The 18388-nt window shown below is 36.6% G+C and overlaps 1 protein-coding gene across 1 annotated transcript in view; it reads left to right on the top strand.

The window, feature by feature from the left end:
* The first annotated feature begins 209 nt into the window (after positions 1 to 209).
* PUS10 (pseudouridine synthase 10) overlaps positions 210 to 18388 on the top strand; it is a 56003-nt gene continuing 37824 nt past the window's right edge. Inside the window, exons 1-4 of the mRNA XM_036262466.1 lie at positions 210 to 456; positions 3457 to 3597; positions 6544 to 6807; positions 7790 to 7876. Of these exons, the coding sequence (XP_036118359.1) occupies positions 3472 to 3597; positions 6544 to 6807; positions 7790 to 7876 (477 nt within the window). The 5' untranslated portion in view covers positions 210 to 456; positions 3457 to 3471. The remainder of the gene's footprint in view (positions 457 to 3456; positions 3598 to 6543; positions 6808 to 7789; positions 7877 to 18388) is intronic.

The raw sequence follows: 18388 nt of genomic DNA, 5'->3' as shown, positions 1-18388 counted from the left end.
CCGGACCAGAGGAGAGGAGGGTGCCACTGATCCACGAGAGAGAGGTGCTCTTTTTATTTGCCGCAGAAAGATTTTCCATTCTCAACCGCCTAGATCAGGTACAGGCTCATCGACATTTCTGACAGCGGCTACCAAGTCTTAGATGACGGAGTCCCTCGGAAGCTTTTCTGGGACTGGTCCGCTCAGGCGGGGACCTCTGACCCACTCACTCCTACAACCCGCGGGAGAGGCGGGGTGTGTGGCGGCAGGCCAGGCAGTTGTACTGATTTTTCTGCTAATAAGCAGGGGACAGTTCACTCGGTCCCCCCAAGGGGGGGCTGGTACCTTCGTTCTAAAGTTCTCGTTTCCTCGGGGAACAGAATTGCTAGACGCAATCGGTGCGTTGTCTTTAGTCTTCCCCGTCCCCTCTGAGGGCCAGAAGGGGTTAAATCTCAGGCTCCGGCTCCGTGGGAGAAGGTGAGGCAGCGAGGTCTTAGGTGGGGTGTGACGACTGGGTGCTGGAGAGGTGTGAATGGAGGGGATCATTTCCTTCCTGCTGGAGCGGCTTTGCTGGCAAGGAGGGGTGAGTGGGAAGTTTCTCGGACTTGACCCAAGAGGGGGGAAGGTCTTGCTTGGCCAAAGAGAGAGAGAGAGAGAGAGAGAGAGAGAGAGAGAGAGAGAGAGAGAGAGAGAGACTCAAGGTTAGATAGATCTTGGATGTAGGGGAGATTCCACAGCTGAGTGTATCGGTAATGAAATGCAGTTGTGAGCACCTCCTTTAGAAATCCACACCCCCCCCCACCCCACCCCCACGAGGCAAATGACACCTACAGTATGGAGTGAGTTTTTTAAAAAATCAAGGGATGGCCCTGGCCGGTTTGGCTCAGCGGTTAGAGCGTCGGCCTGCGGTCCGGAGAGACCCGGGTTCGGTTCCCGCTAAGGGCACGTACCTTGGTTGCAGTTTGTCCCCGGCCCTGGTTGGGTCGTGTGGGTGGCAACCACTCTATGTGTCGCTTTCACGTCGATGTTTCTCTCTCTCTCTCTCCCACTCACTCTATCTGAACAAAATATCGAAAAAAAATGTCCTCGGGTGAGGATAAAAAAACAAAAAACAAAAAAAAAAATCAAGGGATGTGAGACAGCCTGGTCATTTTGGTGCTTTTTCACATGCCCTCTCCTTCCCTATTTGCAATGAATGGTTTCTGCAATATTCCGAGAGGTGAAAAGAAAGTACATTCTCTCCTCCAGTAAAACCGTGACTGGGCTGGTTATCCTTGTTTTGTGGAGAAGGGACTCTCTGTCCCTTATGGATCCTGACACGTGGGAAGAGGTTCTGTTGCAATGATTTGTTTCAGTTCTTTCTGTAAACTAAACACGTAAACGAAACGCGAAAATCTTAACAATGGTAACCAACAATGAAAACCTTTCTGTGTAGGATACATTTCTAGTGGCTCGCTTTCAGAGATAAACCTCATATGGGACAGCTGATTTCTGATGTCTTATGAAATCCTATCATTTCAGTGCTGTATATTAAGATGAAACAACCAAATTTAAGGCGTAACGTATTTCCTCCTCTTAATGTTAACGTGCTTAATTAAGAAGTCACTAGATTTTTTTTTTTGCTAGGTGAAAATGATTTGAGAGGTTTGTTAAGTCCATAAAATTAACACTCAAGAGGGTTTTGTTTTGTTTAAGACCTCTTCAAATTACTCAGGACAGGTGTCCTAATTCTCAACAGGTTTGGGAACTTATCAGAGCGAAGATACTATAATGTATCTTTTATTGACCTTGCATGATACCTTTATTTCTAGTGAACCTATTGGAATAATAAACATAATTTTTAAGTCGAAGGAAAGAAAGTAAACATTTTATTGAAACTGTTTAACAAGTCCCTGCCCTCCCCCAATCTTCGATACAAAGTGTCTCGTTTAAGCATTTACTCCTGGATTTTATTTATTGGGGAAGAAGGGTTGTTTCTCTGAAATAAAGGTTAATTCTGAATTAAATGAAATCATTGACCTTAACTAATGGAGAGGAGGAGAAAAGATAACATAAAATAAAGGGTGAGACAAACAGTTTCTCTGTGAGAGGAGTGCAGTAATTATTTTGTGTCAAGGCTCTATTCTTGATAAGTAGCCACAAACATTTAGAAACTTGGAAGTAAGTAGTGCATTTAAAGGGTTGAAAAACACAAACTTATTTTAAGAAGCCCATCTTAACAGTAAGCAGTTAGTAAGAGCTTCACTCTCCCACAAATTTTAAACAAGTTCATTTGAATTATGAAACTACACAAATTAAAAGGTGCCACTGTCTTTTATCCATGTGACCACAGTTAAATACCACAATTACTGACATGCAATCACTTTGCTGGTTCCTCGTTTTAAAGTAATGTGGACTGATTCATTCATCTATTTTTGCCAAACAGAATGATTAGGTAATTTAGTGCCCCTCCTTCCTGGCAAGAAGAGAATTATATTGGATTTCCCCCATCCTCTAATATTTGTTTCTTTTTTTTTTTTTTTTTTTTTTATCCTCACCCGAGGACATTTTTCCATTTTTTTGTTCAGATAGAGTGGGAGGGAGAGAGAGGAAGAGAGAGAGAGAGAGAAACATCGATGTGAAAGGGACACATCGAGTGGCTGCCACCCGCTCGACCAACCAGGGCCGGGGACAAACTGCAACCGAGGTATATGCCCTTAGCGGGAACCGAACCCGGGTCTCTCTGGACCGCAGGCCGACGCTCTAACCGCTGAGCCAAACCGGCCAGGGCTAATATTTGTTTCTAAATGAATTTATTCAGATTACAAAAGGTAGCAGATTGTTTGAGACAGTAATTGCTCTAAAATATTTTGCATTTAATTTGTTTTTGTTGGAGGTTTACTTGTGCATGAAAGAAGCAGTTTTTTCTTATTTCACTAATAGTTGTCATTTAGTTATATCATCAAAGTAAAATTGATGTTTTTGGATCCACTGATCAATTTGTTTTAAATACTTGACTGCCTAACTATCATTAAGGCTAGTCAAGTATTATATGATATAAACTTATCTGATATTTTTCTAGCAGACTGATTTTTAACTTCTAATTGGAAAAGTTTATTGAATTTACTACTCTGTGTTCTCAAACAATACTAAATGGTACAAAATAAAAGCAAATTTTTACTCTCTACTCTTGTTTTCATTATTACCCTTCTCAGAGACAACTGTTCTTTATTATTTTTATTTCTTTTGATTGATTTAATTATATCGATGTACTTTATCATGATCCAGAATGCTAAACTAATCCCTTGATTCATCTGATTCATCTAATAAAATTTTCAAGTTTATGTTTCAGTATACATATAATGAAAGGGTCATTAATGGAGAATGCAAAATAGTGTTTTTCAAATAAAAGTTTTTTATCCTTATAGGTGATGATATATTTGTCTGTGAAAGTAGAACACAAGATGCTCATTAGTTTTACTTTTTATTTCTTTCTAGTTATAATTATTCAATATGTTTCCATTGACTGAGGAAAACAAGTATGTGGCCCAGTTGTTGTTCAGTACTGGTACATGTCCAAGATGTATCTTCAGATTCTGTGGTGTGGATTTTCATGCACCTTACAAACTTTCCTATGAGGTATTTTCATTTCATTTTTTTAGATTAAGAACTTTCTCTAGTTTTAAATGAATACCTGTACATTTAAAGGCAAGTATCTATCCATAACTCTACATTCAATTTTAAAACACTATGAAATAATTACCAATAATGCTAGTTTTGGAATTTATATTACCAAAAAATGTAAGTTTCTTCTTAAATGATTATATCTAACATTTAATATAGTGGGATCTTTGTAGAGCAATTCCCTGGTGCATTTAATGTTTGTACTATATAGACCTTTTCTAAAGAGTATCTAGGCAGAATATCACAAAGTAGTGCTTCTCACTAGATATTACTAAGTTGTTTTTTGATTTTGTTGATCCTCACCTGATGGTGTTTTTTCCATTGATTTTTAGATAGAGTAGAAGGGAGGAATGGAGGGAGGGAGGGGGAGGAGAGAGAGAGAGAAAGAAAGAGAGAGAGAGAGAGAGAGAGAGAGAGAGAGAGAGAGAGAGAAACATCAATGTGAGAGAGACACACATTGATTGGTTGCCTCCTGAATGACCCCAGCTGTGGCCAGGGATGGAACCTGCAACCCAGGTACAAGCCCTTGACTGGAAATTGAACCAGAGACCCTTAGGTCCTCAGGCCGATGCTCTAACTGCTGGGCCAAATCAGCCAGGGCTAGAAAATTGTAACAGGAGGGTTGATAGACCTTAGCTCTACTAAGTGAAAGCATTGTGGATTCAGGTGCATTTTTTTTTCTTTGTTCTTTTTTTCTATATTACCATTTTATTTACAAATAGTATTTGCAACTCACTAGAAACAAATGCCATTTAATTATGTACTGCTATTAAAAACAACAAAAGTAATATACAGAGATCTTTGACATTTAATAGAATACTTTAACATAAAATACATAACATTTTGTGAAATATATTTCATTCTAATCGTAATGTTTTTTTCAGAGGCAGAGAGTAATTATATATATGTAAATATATAGCTATATAAACAGTACAAACACACACATGCATACTCAGTTTCTTATGATTTTTTTTTTTTTTTTAGAGAGAGAAGAAGGGAGAGGGAGAGAGAGATAGAAACACTGATGAGAGAGAACACTGATTGGCCGCCTCCTGCATGCCTCCCACTGGGGATTGGGCCCACAACCTCTTGGTGCATGGGTCAACAACACTCAACCACTGAGCCACACCAACTGGGCAGTTTCTTATAATTTTAAAAAATTGCCTGGGAGTTAGCAGTAGCAGTCATTTTTTCTATATATTAGTTGCTTCTATTATTTGAAATAATAATTATATCTGATATTCATATAGCATTATTATATGTCAAGCTCTCATGTAACCCTCATAGTAACCTATTAGGTAAGTACATACTATGATTGTCTCTATTTTCAGATGAAGAAACTGAGGCACAGAGAGGTTAAGCAACCTGCCCAAAGTTACACAGCTATTAAGTGAGCAAGCTAGGATATGAACTGTCTGTCTGAATCCAAAGCCTAGAATTTGGAGCTGAAAGACATGGATTTGAATCCCAGTTCCACCACTTTCCATCTTCAGTTTTCTCCTCTGTAAATGCGAATGATGATAACATCCATCTCACAGGATTTTAAGGGACATTATCTAATAAAGTATGTGAAAACATTTTGAAAACTGGAAATGGTACATATGCTATGATGATTAATATGTGTATATTTATTTATACACACTATAAAGTAACAAGACTGGTTTTGTGTAACTTCTTGTACACATTTTTAAAGACACACTATAATCTATTCTATGCATATGTTGTAAGATTTAAAATATATATTATATAAAGAGACTTAGTATTACCTACCAACTTTTGTTTGTATCATTTTGTGTAAATAAACATGAAAATATTTGAAGACTTTTTTGGAAAATGTACTTAAATTTTGACCTGTTCTATTCATATAACTATATATGTGCACATACATATATATGTACTATGTTTTACCTACATTATAGATCTTAGGTAATAATAAACATATTTGTGTGAGTCATAATATACCTGTATGTGTATGTATGTATGAGTATTTCTCTGTTAAAGATAAAATAGGAGAGCTAATGTCTTAATAAAATGAATGAAATTTGTCTGAGTGAAAGACTTTTACTTTACAGTCAGTAAATTGTGATCTGAGTGAATTTAAAAAGATATATATTCAACAACTGAATAATAAAGCCTGTTAATTTAGACAAAATAGAAGAAAAGTCCTTTGAGTATTTGAATGAGTAAAATGTCTGAAATATGAGAATGGTTTCAAAAGAATGCCACTTTTAACATTCTAATACAAAGGGTGACAAATATTAAGCCAACCAGAATGTAGTAGAGGGCTTCTTTCAATTAATGCTTATAATTATGGTGCCAAATTTCAGCATTTCCAGCATCTGTTTACTTTTGTTTAGTAAATTGTCTTGAAATTATTTTTTACTTAGTAGACTTCTAATCTGTCTAATTTTTCAGATTTCACATTAAATAAATATTGTACTTATGAGGTTTTAGTGATTGTGAGATTATTAAATAACCAAGCAATAATGAGAAGTCAGTCTGTATTTCTATTTGTTAATACTTAGAATTGAAAGATGGTTTATTTCTTTTTCTTTCTGAAATTAGCATGTGAGTGAATGAATGAATGACTCCACAACAGAACTACAAGCCCAATTGATAAATTTCTTAATGGAGCCTTTCTGCCTCAGATTTAGGACTTTAGCTTCACTGATATATGAAACTCTTTTGAAAAAACATTTATACATTCATTATAGAAGTTAGGTAATTCTCTTTTAAATTTCCCAGAAAGCCAATGCTGGCTAATAAAACTAATTCATTGCTCTGGAATTAATATAAATCAACATTGGGTAAGTCTGTGATATATCACAATATTTACTATGTTTTCATGCTTGATCTTACCCTTAGGGTTATTACTTTTTTTTTTTTTAATTAACTTTCTAGGAGTTGCTCAGTGAACTACAGAAATTTCTGGAAACTGAAAAAGGTGAATTAATTTTGGAAGTTACAAACCCACCTCCCAAGAAAATTCGACTTGATGAACTAGAAGATGGGATTGATGAGATTGATAATCTAAGTCAAAATGGAGAGGGAAGGGTCTCCATTATTGAAGATGGAAGCATTGCTTCCAAGAACTCAAATCTAAATGTATGCAATGTATGCCTAGGAATTCTTCAAGAATTCTGTGAAAAAGAGTTCATTAAAAAGGTAAAGAATCTGTCTTTTGTTGTTATAAGTGCAATTATGTAGAGATTTTCAGTTTTAAGACCTAGAATTCTTTTTTAAAATTTATCCTCACCCAAGGATATGTTTGATTTTAGATAGAGAGGAGAGTGAGAGAGAAAGAGAGAAACATCGATTGGTTGCCTCCTATATGTGTCCCAGCTGGGGATGTAACCCACAACCTAGGTATGTGCCTTGACTGGGAATCAAACCTGCAAACTTTTTTTCGGTGTACAGGTCGACACTCCAACAAACTGAGACACCCATCCAAGGCAGACCTAGAATTCTCATATCTACAGGAACAATGCCATTTATTCCAATTTGTTTCACATCAGTGACTTATTAAAATATTTTCTTAATTTATTTCAAAAAATGAAAACTTTTTTTAAATCTCAAATTACCTTTTTATCAACATGATAACTGAAAAGTAATGAAATATGTATCCATTTATGTATTTCAGTCATGAGTGCTATTCAATTAAAACAAAAAATGGCAATGTTCCCTTCTTGCCATAAGAAGTTAGAGAAAAGTTCTTTCTTAGTCATTATCTATTAGTGTCTAGAAAAGATAAATGTTATAGCCTTGTGGGAGGTACATGTTTGAATGTAGGATTATCTTTTGTTTCCAGCTGTCAAGTGTGCCATATTTAGCCTTACTTTGTTTAAAATCTTTTTTAGATTATGGGGTAACCTAATAGAAAACTATTTTGACATTCAGCAGATTGTTCTGTGGGTAAGTCCTGGCTGTTTTGGTGATGTCAGTTTTCAGGATCATAGTTAGCAAATATTTGATTTCAGGATGTTTATGAGTGTTCCCTACTCAAAGGTGAAAGTTTGGAAGTTTTGCAGAGTCATCTGGACCAAAAATCTACGTTATAAAGATTAGTATAACATTTTAAGCAATTCCTGGGAATTTATATAATACTCTTTTATGTAATAAAAATAATTTTTATGTAATACTTTTGTAGGTATGCCAAAAGGTTGAGGCCTCTGGATTTGAATTCACCAACTTAGTGTTTTCAGTCTCTTTCCCACCACAGCAATCTGTAAGAGAGGTAAGGCCATTTACACATACAAAATTACATGTGAAATGTATGCTAGAAGTTTCTCAAAAAATACAAATACACAAATATTTCTTACCACATTACATTTTTTACATTTTGTGTATTTATTGAATGATTGAAAGCATTATATTGTTATAGCTGCTTAATAATGTTGAATAATGTTGAATTATTGGTTCAATTTAGTGTATTCATCACAGGACTGCCATCTTTTTAAGAGGTCCTCATTCAGTAGAAGACATTCATTGAGGATTAGATCTGTGTGGTCAGAGATAAAGAATTGACCAGGAATCCAGAGACTTGAGTATGTGTGTGGTGGGGGCAGAAGTGTGCATTTTATAATGACCCTAGGATAGGGTCATTTCAATTATGACGAATCTTCTTATTTTCTGATACAAAATGGTAGCGCCTCTTTGAGTCAGTGGTAAAAAGGGAAATGGCCTTATTTTTATTTTAACTTTTTTCCATTGTTAGTGAAAAACACAATAATAGTCATTACTATAACATTCTTGTGTGTCAAAACTGACATGAAAACATAAAACTATTTTTGTTAATACTATTACATGAACCTCTGTAATCTCAAATTACAACAATGAGTTCTAAACATATATATAGTCTTTTTGTTAAGAATCCCAAAGCATCACCAGAATATTGCATCTTATACTGTTACTTTCTTTGGTTTAGAATGTTTATTTGGCCCCTAAAAAGTTGAAAATTGATTTAAAACTTATTAAATGATAGACAATAGCTGAGAAGTGAAAAAAAGTAGATGATTTTAAGTAGTACCTCTGTTGATGACAAGATAACTGAGCAAATGAAAAGGTAAAGGTGATGATGATAATATACTGAGGTTTATAAACACAAAGTTATTTTCTAGTCAGTCATCAAAGCATTTCTCACTGGTAGGTCATCTTCAGGGTCCAGTTTTGGTAGAGAGAAACAGACTTCCAAAAGCTAAGTGACTCACAAAAAGTTGCAGTGTTTAAGTAACAAAAATAGGAATAAGAAGTATAGTTGACCCTTGAACAACAAAGGTTTGAACTTCATGGGTCTACTTATACAGTTTTTTGTTTTTGTTTTTAAATAAATACTGTAAATTTATTTTCTTTATGATTTTCTTAATTTCTTTAGCTTCATTGTAAAAATACAGTATATAATACATGTAACATACAAAATGTGTGTGTTTATGTTATTGGCAAGGCTTCTGGTCAACAGTAGGTTATTAGTAGTTATGTTTTTGGGAAGTCAAAAGATATCGACAAATTTTTTAAAATCTTCACTTGAGGATATGTTTGATTTTAGAGAGAGAGAGAAAGGGAGAGGGAGAGAGAGAGAGAAACATTGATATGAGAGATAAACACCCATCAGTTACCACCCATATGTGACCTGACAGGGGACCAACTCACAACCTAGGTATGTGCCCTGACGGGGTTTTGAACCTGCAGCCTTTTTGGTGTAGGGGATGATGCTCCAACCAACTGAGTAACCAGACTGGGCAGTTATCCATAGATTTTTAACTGCTGGGGAGGCAGGGGTTAGAATGGGGGGTGCACCCCCTTTAACCCCTCACTTTGTTCAAGTGTCAACTGTATATTTTTTAAGTTATATATCTTACCACTAAACTCCTCTGAAAGTTTATAGTTTTATACTTATGTGATGATTTTTTTGTTTTTTTATTTTATTTTATTTTTTACCTCATTTAATTCTTCATTTTACTGGCTAGGTTCAGTCAAACTCAGGTCCCATAATTTCACAGACTAGTGCTATCCATGCTTCTCCAGCTAATGCTACATTTTATCATATTTATGTGATGATTTTAACAATATTGGTTTAATACTTATTGACTACTTATGAAGTATTTACATTCCATGTCAGAAATAGAAGATGCTGTTTTAAAAAATAAAATTATTCTGCTTAAACTCTACTTACTTTTGTAACTGATTTTAACCTCTGAACTATTTAGTAGAAATGTGTGACTGTTCCTATTATTGGGAAATTATTACTTTCTCCAGGTTAGTGTGTTGTGACTCACATTGTTTTCCTTTTTGTTAATGAGTAGTATATTTTTACCCATTCATTTCTTAAGAATAATAATTATTCAAAAGTATGCAGTTTTATATGCAGCTTACTATTTTCACAACCCAGATTTCTTCAGCAAATTTTGTTTATGTTTCACTTTGTGACTTTCTTTTATCATTATGTTTTTTAAAATTATTATTATTTTTTAAATATTGCAAGTCATGAACACCTGAAAATGGAGGGAGGAACCATGATTCTTACCTATGGTTGCACCAAAGAGGCCACTATAGTAAGAACTGAGGTAACAGCAAAAGACTTTTTTGTTTCTTGGTTTGCTACATCTTGCACTTAACAAATTTGAATATTACCTCAACATTAAATAACCTGACTTAAAAAAAAAAAAATCAAAACCCAGTTAATAGAAAGACAAGTTAGTGAGATAGATATATTAGGGGATTTTTCCATTTGACTCTTAAATCTCAAATAAAATGACCCAGTTGTACTAAAATGACCTAGTGATACTATTATTTACCATAAAAATGAAAGATTCCTAAGACTTGTTTATTTGGGGCATTCATTTTTCTATTAATCCTCACAAACCATATAGTAAACTAAAATTCCCATCTGGACAAGAGAAATGTCACGACTCTTAGCCAGTATACTTGTTAACTGCATTGATTATTAGGGTAGCATTTAAAATGAGGGGATGGCTGCAGCAGGTATTTACAGACTTTATTCTGGCATTGCCAGCTGTGTACCTTGACTAAAGCTATGCCACTTAAATTGCCAAATTTCTCTAGTTTTGTGTCCATTACATTTCATTAGGTTTTCTCTCTCTCTCTTTTTTTTTAATTCTCACCTGAGGATATTTTTCTATTTATTTTCAGATAGAGAGGGAGGGAGGGAGGGAGGGAGAGAGAGAGAGAGAGAAAGAAACATCCACTGGTTGCCTCCTACATGACCCTGACCAGGGCTGGTGACTGAACTGCAACCGAGGTACATGCCCTTGACCGGAATCTGTGGTTTAGTTGTAATTTTGTTGTGCCTGTGGGAGGAGGCAAGACCACGTTTACCTACGCTGCCATCTTCACTGGAAGTCCTTGTCCTAGACTTTTGGTAGATGGATTTCAAGCAGTCCAAAGGAAAAACGGTTGAAGAAAAATAGCATAGGAATCTGGGATGGAAGATAAATGAAAAGGATTTGGAGGTACAGAGAAAGTGCAATTGAGACTTTAATTAAAACAAAATTATCCCAACCAATAAAAGAAAGTTTAGGGATAAAAATATATCCCAATGAGGAAGAAATGGGGAATAATTTCCTCTCTCTCTCCTCCTCCTCTTCCTTCCTTAGTTACATAAACATTTGTATTTATATATTTAGATATATTTATTTGACTTTTTATTTTGGAAAATTTCAAAAATAGTAAGACTAGTCTAATGAACCCCTACCTGAGATCATTTTCAAAAAAAAAAAAGAGAGGAAAGCTGAAGTCAAATTAATGCAAATGTAAGGAGGTTTAGATCTGTAAGAGTTGCAACTAGCAGAGACAATTTCCATAAGTAGAGACTTGCAAGAATTGCTAAGGAAGACTTGGGGTACTTGAAGTTATGTTTAGAGCAAGAAAAAGATGAAAAGGGGGATTGATCTGCTATTTGGAACTGATAGTATCTTGCTGATGGACGATACAGAGAAAGCAGAACTCAGAAAATCCTATTTTGCTTCTGTTCTTTCTGTCAGGAAAAATCATCTTCATCTGAAAAGGGTAGAATAATCATTGGTAGGGAAGAATGAAAACTCCACATGGTGAAGCTTCTCTAAATGGGTTCAGGTGGTTGGGACTGGATGAATTATATTCCAAGGTAGATTCAGAAAGAACTTGAAGCTGTCCATGATCTTTGAGAGCTTGTAAAAGATAACAGATTTTCGCCCAGCTGGTATGGTTCAGTGGTTGAGCAGTCACCCATGCAGCAAGAGGTTGTCGGTTTGATTCCTGGTCAGGACACATACCCAGGTTGTGGGCCAAATCCCCAGTCGGGGGTTGGGGGGCATGCAGCATGCAGGAGGCAGCCAATCAATGTTCTCTCTCATCAATGTTTCTCTCTCTCTGCCTCTTTCTTCCTCTCTCCCTAAAAAAAGGTAGCAGATTTTCCAAATGACTGGAGACAGATAAGGTCAGTTCCTATTTTCCAAAGGTGAAGACAGTTGGTTCTATTAAATACCAGCTGGTGAGCTTGACACTAAAACCCAGGAAAGATTCTAGATCAGGAACTAAAGAATAAACTGTGAGCACTGAAAATAAGGCAAACTTGGTTGTCAACACACTTGGTTTGCTAAGAACAAATCATGTCTGCAACATTTCTTCCTTTCACAAGTAGCAGGACTGGTAGAGCAGGGGAATACAGTAGCACTGGTGTGATTGGAATTCAGCTAGTCATCGACTAGGTTTCTTATGATAACTTCCTGAAAGGGACAGGAACATGAGCAGGGTGTGAAGATAGGTGGGTGGACTGTGCCTGACTGGCTGTACCCAGAAGCAGCTGATGGATATGGAACTGGACAGTGTTTCTCCAGATGTGGTCTGAAGATCAACCACCTGAAACCTGGGGAAAGGTTTTGATTTCTGAGCCTTGTCTCAGACCTCCTAAATTGGAATCTCCAGAGATGGGGCATAGAAAGCCCCTTGACAGTTCACGTACACATTGATATTTAAGAATCGTGGAACTTTGGACAGATTTCTGAAGTGCTGCAGGACTCTTTTCATACCTTGTCCTGTTCATGATTTCTATCATTGATGATATAATGGAAACACTCACTTCAAGTGTGCATGACAAGAGTTGAGTGTATAGCAAATAGGTTGAGTGTTAGAACTGAGATCCAAAAAGATCTCAAGAATAGGGAAAATTGGCCCTGGCCGGTGTGGCTCAGCGGTTAGAGCATCAGCCCATGGACCAGAGAGACCCAGGTTCGGTTCCCACTAAGGGCATGTACCTCAGTTGCAGTTTGTCCCCGGCCCTGGTTGGGGTCATGTGGGTGGCAACTAGTCGACATGTCTCTCTCACGTTGATGTTTCTCTCGCTCTCTTCCTTCCTCTCTCCCTCCCACTCTATCTGAAGATAAATGCAAAAATGTCCTTGGGTGAGGATAAAAAAAAATAATAATAATAATAGGGAAAATCTAACAAAATGAAATTTAACAGAAATAAACATAAGTTCTTCCACTTGGGTTTAGAAAACTGCCAATTAAAGGATGGGCAGGAGTGGTTTAGAAACTGTTTATAGACAAGGTTGAGGGGTTTTAGTGAATGGCCTGATAAGAATTAGAGGTGCGCCCTGGCCAGTTAGGCTCAGCGGTTAGAGCGTTGGCTGGCAGTCTGAAGAGACCTGGGTTTGGTTCCCGCTAAGGGCATGTACCTCGGTTGCAGTTTGTCTCCGGCCCTGGTTCCACTTGATGTGTCCCTTTCACGTCGATGTTTCTCTCTCCCTCCCTCCCACTCTATCTGAACAAAATATCGAAAAATGTCCTCCGGTGAGGATAAAAATAAAAAAAAAGAATTAGAAGTGTGCCCTGGCCTGTTTGGTTCAGCTGTTAGAGTGTAGGCTGTGGACCAATGAGTCATAGGTTTGATTCCAGTCAAGGGCATGTATCTCGGGTGTGGTTAATCCAGAAGGCAACCAGTCTATGTGTCTCTCTCACATGATGTTTCTTTCTCCCTCTCTCTCCCTCCCTCCCACTCTATCTGATGATAAACAAAAAAATATCCTCGGGTGAGGATTTAAAAAATAAAGAATTAGAGGTGTGATTTTAGTCCAGATATTAGAAGTGTAATATCTGGAAAGATGAAGGTGGCAGTCCTGTTTGGCTCAGTGCTGGCTGTTCCCGGAATGCCATATTCAGATGGAACATTCTACTGTCAGAGGAACAAGGACAAATGGGAAGGCATTTTGTGGTAGCCCACATTCTAATCCCCCAAATTTGTAAATGTTGTTGTATGTGAAAAATAAAAAGGGATTTCTTTCTTTCTTTAGTTTTAAACTTATCTTTAGTGTTAAATGCATTACAGATGTCCCCCTATTTTTCCCCCATTGATCCCCCTCCTCCCTCCCACCCCCACACTATTGTCTGTGTTCATTGGTTACGCATATATGCATGTAAATTCTTTGGTTTATCTCTTCTTGCCCCCTCCTCCTTCCCTTCGAGGTTCCTAAATCTAACAACCAAATTATACTTCTTAATCCCTTCACCTTTTTCGTCCAATTCCCCAAACCCCCTCTCATCTGGCAAGCAACATAAAGTTCTCTGTATCTATGAGTTTGTTTCTGTTCTAAAAAGGGATTTTGTGGGTGTAATTAAGATTAAGGAGAATTTCATTAAGTCCTTTAAAAAGTAAACATTTTAAAGTCCTTTTAATTCTTTTAGGTTTATCTTTACTGGTGGAGTCCAGTAGAGGGCAATATGGTACTATTAGTTTGGCTTATTGGTCCCTCCTCAGGGGTAGTGAGGAGTTTGCTTACTCTATTGACTTTATATATGTCTCTTAAATGTTACTTTGGTTGTATAAAACACTTTATTTATTTATTTATTTATTTATTTATTTATTTATTTAGAGTTTTACTGTTTATTGAATTTAATCAGGTATCAATGTTACATTCATTCATTTATTTAAATGTTTATTGAGTTTAAGTATTTCTGTGAAATAGTTGTTCTAAATCTCTTTCACTCTTCACATCTTTTTTTCAATATCTTATTACATAGTTATATATTTAATTATTTTAAAAATTAGATACAATTGATTATAACATATTAATTTTAGATATATAACATAATGATTCAATATATGTCTATACTGCAAAATGATCACCACAATAAGTCTAGTTAACACCCATCAACTACACATGGTAACAAAACTTTTTTTTTTAAATTCTCACCCAAGGATATTTTTCCATCTCTTTCAGACAGAGTTGGGAGAGGAAGGGAGAGAAACAGAGAAACATCGATTGGTTGACTCCCACACAACCTTTACCCAGGGCCAGGGATCGAACCACAACCGAAGTATGCAGCCTTGACCGGAATCGAACCTGCAACTCTTAGGTCCATGGGCTGACGCTCTAACCACAAACTTTTTGTGTGTGATGGAATGTCTTTTCTAAAAAAAAGTTTTTTAATTAAATTTATTGGGGTGACATTGGTTCACAAAACCCATACAAGTTTAAGTGTACAATTCAATAAAACATCATCTGTACACAGCACCATGCCCCCATTGCCCAAAGCAAAGTCTCTTTCTATCCCCATTTATCCGCCCTTTATTAATGACTGTATTTTCTATAAAAACAACTGTAAACCTACTTTTGTCCACTCCTGTATATATATCTATGTGACAAATTAAAGGGTCATATTATTCTTGTTATATATTAATTTAAAAGCTATTCAGCCCTGGCCGATTTGACTCAGTGGTTAGAATGGCGGCCCTAAGATAAAAGAGTCTCAGGTTCGATTCCTGGTCAAGGGCAAGTACTTGGGTTGCAGGTTGGATTCCTGGCACTGGTTGGGTCCTGCGGGAGGCAGCTGTCTCTCTCTCACATTGATGTTTCCATCTCTCTCTTCCTTTCCCTCTCTCTCTCTAAAAAAATCAATAAAAACCTATTTTAAAAAAATGAAGTACAGAATGAGAAGCAATTGTAAGTTGAGTCATGAGGAAGGAGGGATGGTTGACTGAGTGTTTTATTGTCTCCATTGTCATTATCTTTGAGTCTTTCCTCTTGAGCAGGGCACGTTCCTCACAGAAGATGCAGTCTCCTATCTAGAGAACTGCCAAGGTCTAGGGACTGAGGTGGGGGCAGTAGTAGTGAGTGTATGTCGTGATCTTAGTGCCTGTGTTTACTCAGTGAAGTAAATGTGACTCATGATTCCCAATCTAAAGACCCCATTTTACCATCTCCAGGAAAAAGGCTTTTATAGGAGTTAGGGAGGGGCATTCACTGGCTGCATGGAGTGGGGGAGGGGAGTTTAAGGATCTACCTCTTTTTCAAACATTTCAATCAATTTTCCTTTTTTTGCTCCTCCTACCTCTATTTCCAGATTCTTTCGTGCTATTTATTCCTTATACTTTTGCTGATTGTGTATCAGTTTGCCCTGCTGCCAGCTTAGGATTCAGCTTTTTTGGGGGGTCTGTTAAGTCCTTTACCACTCTTTTATTGGCTTTCCATCTTCCAAGTTGTTATGTCCTACCTTCTCCCTGCCTCCATCCTGGTAGATTTTATGCACTTTTAACAAATCTCTTTACTATTGGTTTAGAAGATTAGCAAAAATTCATCCCTGCATTTGATCTTCTTTCTTTACCCAGAAGTCCAAATATATTTGTTTACTTATAAGATATAATTTGTGCATTTGTCTCAAATTTTTATTATAGTTACATTATTTTCATTTACTACATTAAACAAAGTACCAAAAACAAGCTATACTGTCTTGTTTTTTGTTTGTTTGTTTTTGTTTTTATCTGTGAGGTTAGAAATACTTTTTTATACAATAACAACCCTAATGGAAATCTACCAATTTAGTTTTTATTTTATAAATTAGTTATACAGAAGAATATGAAGAGGCAATATGTGAAGAAAAATGTACGGTAGGGTTTATATTTTTTTTGGCATTTAATAGGATTTACACTCAGAAAGCCTGCTTTCTCCTTTATAATCCCCAGCCACATGTTCTCAGCTCTTTAGGGACCACTGACTTACGATCCTTACAGTGTTTGCAGATTTTAAGGTTATGGAATAGAGGAGTGGTAGATGGAAGAGAAGGGAAGATTCATGAGGCATTTAATAATCACTTTTGACATCTCATGAACTTAGGCCTTTTTAAATTTGTTTAGTTATTTTTATATCATATTGTACAAATTAGTGGTAGAATATGAATAACTCACTACACTGCCATTCTCTAGAAATGTGCTTGAAATTCCCCACACATCAGAGCTTTCCCTTTAGACAGGCCTTCACCAAAGTATTCTTAGGAATCTGTGGTTTCTTTTTTCTTCTTTCTCTCTCACTATCTCTACCCTATTGCTGTCTGCCTCTTTCTCTTTCACCTCCCCCTTCCCCCATTTTCCTCTCCCTCTCTGCCTCCCTCCTTTCCTTCCTAATACTATATCATGGTATTTTAGTAAAGATATTGGCAGGATTTAAACTGGACAGGATTTAAGGTCCAGGACCCCTGCCTTTCTCCTTTCCCCAGTGTCTTACTGCATTTTGTTGTTGGGCGTGTGGGTCTGACCTGTCTTGATCATTTGCCTTTATGTTTTGCATACCTGTTAACCAGCATTCATAGCTAGAAACCGGCCCAATGCAGATGCTGTTCCATACTCAGATTCACAACAAAAATTTTAACTTATCACCTTCCTTAAACTTGTAGATTAAAACTAGAACTGAAAGTTTGGAAGGGGTAAGACTTGAGGAAAGCCCCCTGTTTACAAATGTGCTTCAAGAAGAAGTTTAGTATATCTTTTGAATTATACAATGAGTTAGCATTATAAAGACAACAGTTAATATTTTTTTTGTAGACTATTTCATTGAAACTTTTAATTACATAAGAAACAGCATTTTTCCTGTTTTACAGATGAGGAATTGAGCACCAAAAGGCACTTAATTGCCCCAAATCACTTGCTGCTAAGTAGGAAGAGAACTTGAACTCAGTTCTTTTTAGCTCAAAATTTCATGTTTTCTCTAGGATACTTTATGATCTCCTTGCCATCCTGGTTCTGACTACTTATTGCAAGTTCCTGGAATGAAAAGGAGGTGGCAGGCACATTACACCTTCACAGATCAGAGGAGTTTATTGTTTATTTGGAAAGATTTTGTTAGAAGTTTTCAGTGCATGGTTTTGATAAATTTAGAAAGCCTCAAATATAAATAGCTTGATACATAACCTGTTTCTCAAAGTATAATACAATTTCTTAAGTTGGAGAAAAAATTTTCTTTAAAAACAAGATCATGGCCTGGCCGGTGTGGCTCAGTGGTTGAGCGTCGACCTATGCACCAAAAGGTCGCCGATTTGATTCCCGGTCAGGGCCAATCGATCTTCTCTCTCATCAATGTTTCTATCTCTCTCTCCCTGTCCCTTCCTCTCTCTCTAAAAATCAATAAAGAAGGGGAAAAAAATGTTAAAAACAACAACAACAAAACAAGATCATGATCTTTGGGGGGTGTGTGGGTGTACATTTTACAGTTTACTAAACATTCTATTATCACAACACCTCTAAAGCTAGCTATTGTGTTTATAGGGAATGAGATTTGCATCCAAAGATACAGACAACTGTTCTTTTTGAACTGATTAAAATTTTGATATGTTTTTACAAATTGCCCTCCTAAAAGATGGTACCAGTTTGCAACAGTGTATTGCAACCTTGTACCCTTGCCCAACTACGAATTATAATACGCTTTCATATTTTCACTGAACCCTACTGTTTTCCTTGTAGGAAGGGCTTCACTCCAGCCATC

This window comes from Molossus molossus, unplaced genomic scaffold (genome assembly GCF_014108415.1).
Source record: "Molossus molossus isolate mMolMol1 unplaced genomic scaffold, mMolMol1.p scaffold_m16_p_15, whole genome shotgun sequence".
Taxonomy (NCBI): Eukaryota; Metazoa; Chordata; class Mammalia; order Chiroptera; family Molossidae; genus Molossus; species Molossus molossus.
This window is presented reverse-complemented; position numbering and strand designations above follow the sequence as displayed.